Source organism: Dendrobium catenatum, unplaced genomic scaffold (genome assembly GCF_001605985.2).
Source record: "Dendrobium catenatum unplaced genomic scaffold, ASM160598v2 original_scaffold_159283, whole genome shotgun sequence".
NCBI classification, from domain to species: Eukaryota; Viridiplantae; Streptophyta; class Magnoliopsida; order Asparagales; family Orchidaceae; genus Dendrobium; species Dendrobium catenatum.
Window position 1 is genome coordinate 407017 of NW_021477709.1, and position 3267 is coordinate 410283.

A 3267-nucleotide genomic window follows, 5' to 3' on the forward strand; every position below is an offset into this window, starting at 1 on the left:
CATGAGGCGACTGATGAGTGTCAAGTTAGTTTAATAAGGGATCTTCAGTCCACCACGTGAAAAGGGCGACCTCTTTCGTAAGCCCAAGTAAGTAGCACATGTTGATCATAGTGGGCGAGTTCTCCCTCAAGTTTAAGGCTTGTTGCTAATTAGGTCTTCTTAAGGGTCGAATTCCTCTGTCGTAAGCCCAAGTAAGTAGCACATGTTGATCATAGTGGGCGAGTTCTCCCTCAAGTTTAAGGCTTGTTGCTAATTAGGTCTTCTTAAGGGTCGAATTCCTCTTTCATAAGCCCAAGTAAGTAGCACATGTTGATCATAATGGGCGAGTTCTCCCTCAAGTTTAAGGCTTGTTGCTAATTAAGTCTTCTTAAGGGTCGAATTCCTCTGTCATGACCCTTCAATTACTTGCTAAGCTCTTAAAAAGGTATATATTAGTGTGTGTATATATATATACTTCCTCTCTCATGATCCTAAGGACCTAAACCCTAATTAGATAAATGTATGTAGTTCCCCAAAAACTTAACCCCACAAAACGTTACCCTCCTCTTTCGAAACTTACACTGAGATCCACAATTTTGGGATGCCCTTTAAAGCTACCTATAGTCCCCAGAAACAGAGGAAGAACAACAGAGAAGAGGAACGAAATGCTTCAACTATCTCTTTCTTTTATCATTCTAGCCTCTCAAATCTCTATTATGCGAGCTCTGCCCCTGCAACTGGACCCTGATCCGGCGGCGATCCAGCCTTCAGTGGTCTTCCCAACTGCATCACCGCTGACGACGATCCCTGCCTTCCCGGAACAATCGGTCGTCACTTCTGGGGGAACCGCCTGTCCACTCGACCTCTCCGACGACCTCATTGCCGGTATCTCAGCATCCTGCTCACCCCGCCATCGCCGCCCTGCCACCCGGGCTCGTTGCTGCCCATCCCTCGCAGCCGGCCTCTACTCAGCCTACGCTGCCTCCACTCTCTCGGCTACCTCCTACTCTCGCGGCAACCTGCCGGAGCTTCCCGACGACTCCGAGTCCTGCGCCAGCGCCGCCGAGCGTACTATTACAGCGCGCGGAGTGGAGCTCCCACGCGTGAACACCACGTGCGGGGCTGCGTACTGTTACTGCGGGATCCGGTTGCGCCGGCTGTCCTGCTCCTTCGCGGCGGCGGCAGGCGTCGTCGGTGTGCAGGATAAGTGGGCCCCGCCTGGGGTGTGGGCCCGGAGGCTCAAGAAGGACTGCGCCCTACCTGGGCTAGCCGGGTGCTCGCTCTGCCTCAGAGCGCTCAACGAGGTCAGTCACGTTTCTGGAACTGTTTTCCTGTCTAGACTAAAGTTGTGGAGATCAGCGTCCTTATTTTTTTTAATAATTTTAATTATTTTTGGAAATTTTAATAATTTTGATTATTTTAAAATTAGTGGAGGGTATAAAAATTATATAGTATTAATTTTGTAATAAATTTTAAACTAAATATTCTAATAATTTTTTTTTCATTTTCTAATTCAAAAAATCTTTTGCAAATTGTGATGTATTAATCTGTGGACTTTCATCGTAGTTTATAATCAATTTAGTTTTATTAACTAATTGCAAAACCTATAATGATATCATATTAAACCCTAAATTTTGACATACTTAATGTTTTAATAGTTATTCTTTGTAAATTTATTGTTTCCTCTCGGTGAAATAGTTAAATAAATTTTATGGAATGTAATGCTTTTCTTGTGTGGATGGAAGTTAAAGGGTACTGCCGGTAATGATAGTTCGAAGGACCGGAAAAGCGTGACGCCTCGTGACAACGACTGCCAGCTCATGGGACTGACATGGTTACTGTCCAGGAACCGAACCCGCTATTTGCAGACCGCCACCGCCGTTCTGCGTGCATTCATGGCGGCGGAGAGCGGCGCCTCCGGGTCCAGCGGCGCGGAAGTGTGGCCCTCCGTCTGCCATCATACCCGCGAAGAGATGCCGATCGCCGTGGGCTCGTCTGAGATCGGCGACGATGGTTACAATGACTTGTCGGCGGCCGCCGCGCAGCCGCCGATTCTTCTTCTGATGTGCTATGCTCTCCTCTATGTGGCATTCTTTCTTAGTCGTTGATATCTTTGTAATTTTTGGATTTTAGATTTCGTACATGAGAAGTTACCATATTGTAATTATATGGATGGCTATCTTTGTAGGCGTGATCGCTTTCGTTTAGTCCGTATGGAATTTGTTTGCTTTCTATGATGATGGGTGGTGGTGTGGCAATTATGGCGCTTCACGTGGTTTAACAGCTTTTCTTGTTGCGATGCCCACTTAAATGTTAGCTTGCTGTGCCTGTGTGGGCCTGTATACAAGTAGAATCCCTCTGGTTGCCAGAAAGAGGCTTAGGACATCCGAGAGAGAGAGATAGAGAGAGAGAGAGAGAAATGAATTATCAAGCAGCATATGTAGTTGAAGCTATTATCATAATTCAGAAAGTATTTCCAGTGAAGATAATTGAAACATATCTTTTAAAGCTTTATAATTCTTCTAGCTAAAAGCTTTGTGACGAATAACCCTTGGTGCAACAGTAGGCTGAGTAAATATTATCATCTGAATTCTCGAATATCCTATCATTTCCCTCTTTTCAAACATACAAAATATTAAGGATATGAAAAATGAATCAAATAATGAACAAAAAATAAGGGGAGGTTCACAATTTGATTGTTCAATCGAATTCAACTAGAGTAGAACTGAATGACATAAAAAATATTAATTTTTTAAAAATAATATTATTAATATAATAATAACATAATCATATCAAATATGTGACAAGAAATTGAACAAATTAAAAAATTATTAAGCATAAAATATGAAAAAAAATTAAACAATGTTAGAGTTGGTCCAATTTTAACCCTAAACCCTATAACCACCGTACCATAATCATTCATCTTATTCTTAAAGACCTATTTGGTTCCAACTATACTTTGTCCATTTGGTCTTTCTATAAGCCCTCAAACATCATTTCTAACAAATTGATTTAATTCCTTCTTGCATGGCTAAGATCCAAAACTCACCAGATAAGATTTGATTAATGTTGGTGGATTCTATCATTGAGATAAAGGCATAGTGGTTCACTTCCTTCCTAAGTTCATGTCTAGTCTTAACACCTTTAAAAGGGTCTCCTAAGATCAATTCTTTAGGATGACTCAAAGAATATCTCCAATTTCTAGGCAAAGTGTGTGTAGGATCAACCCTTTCCTCTAGATTTGAATTTTCTACTCCTTGGGTGATCTCACCTAGTCCTTTAGTAATT

At 42.2% G+C, this 3267-nt stretch overlaps 1 protein-coding gene across 2 annotated transcripts; it reads left to right on the plus strand.

Moving 5' to 3' along the window:
- Positions 1-462: 462 nt before the first annotated feature.
- Positions 463-2237, plus strand: LOC110099828 (uncharacterized GPI-anchored protein At4g28100-like). 2 transcript variants are annotated; one of them, XM_020827224.2, is made up of 2 exons: positions 463-1283; positions 1731-2237. In XM_020827224.2, the coding sequence occupies exons 1-2, from the start codon at positions 498-500 to the stop codon at positions 2085-2087; spliced, it is 1143 nt and encodes a 380-aa protein (XP_020682883.1). In that variant the 5' UTR covers positions 463-497; the 3' UTR covers positions 2088-2237. The 2 variants fall into 2 exon arrangements, with proteins under 2 accessions (XP_020682883.1, XP_020682811.1); XM_020827152.2 differs by having other exon boundaries at positions 469-1283; positions 1725-2237.
- Positions 2238-3267: the final 1030 nt, after the last annotated feature.

Bases quoted from the DNA above. Each gene is read 5' to 3' on its own strand.
- LOC110099828 (XM_020827152.2), top strand. From the start codon at position 498: ATGTATGTAGTTCCCCAAAAACTTAACCCCACAAAACGTTACCCTCCT. The intron at 1,284-1,724 runs GTCAGTCACGTT...TGTGGATGGAAG, and splicing joins GCCTCAGAGCGCTCAACGAG to TTAAAGGGTACTGCCGGTAA.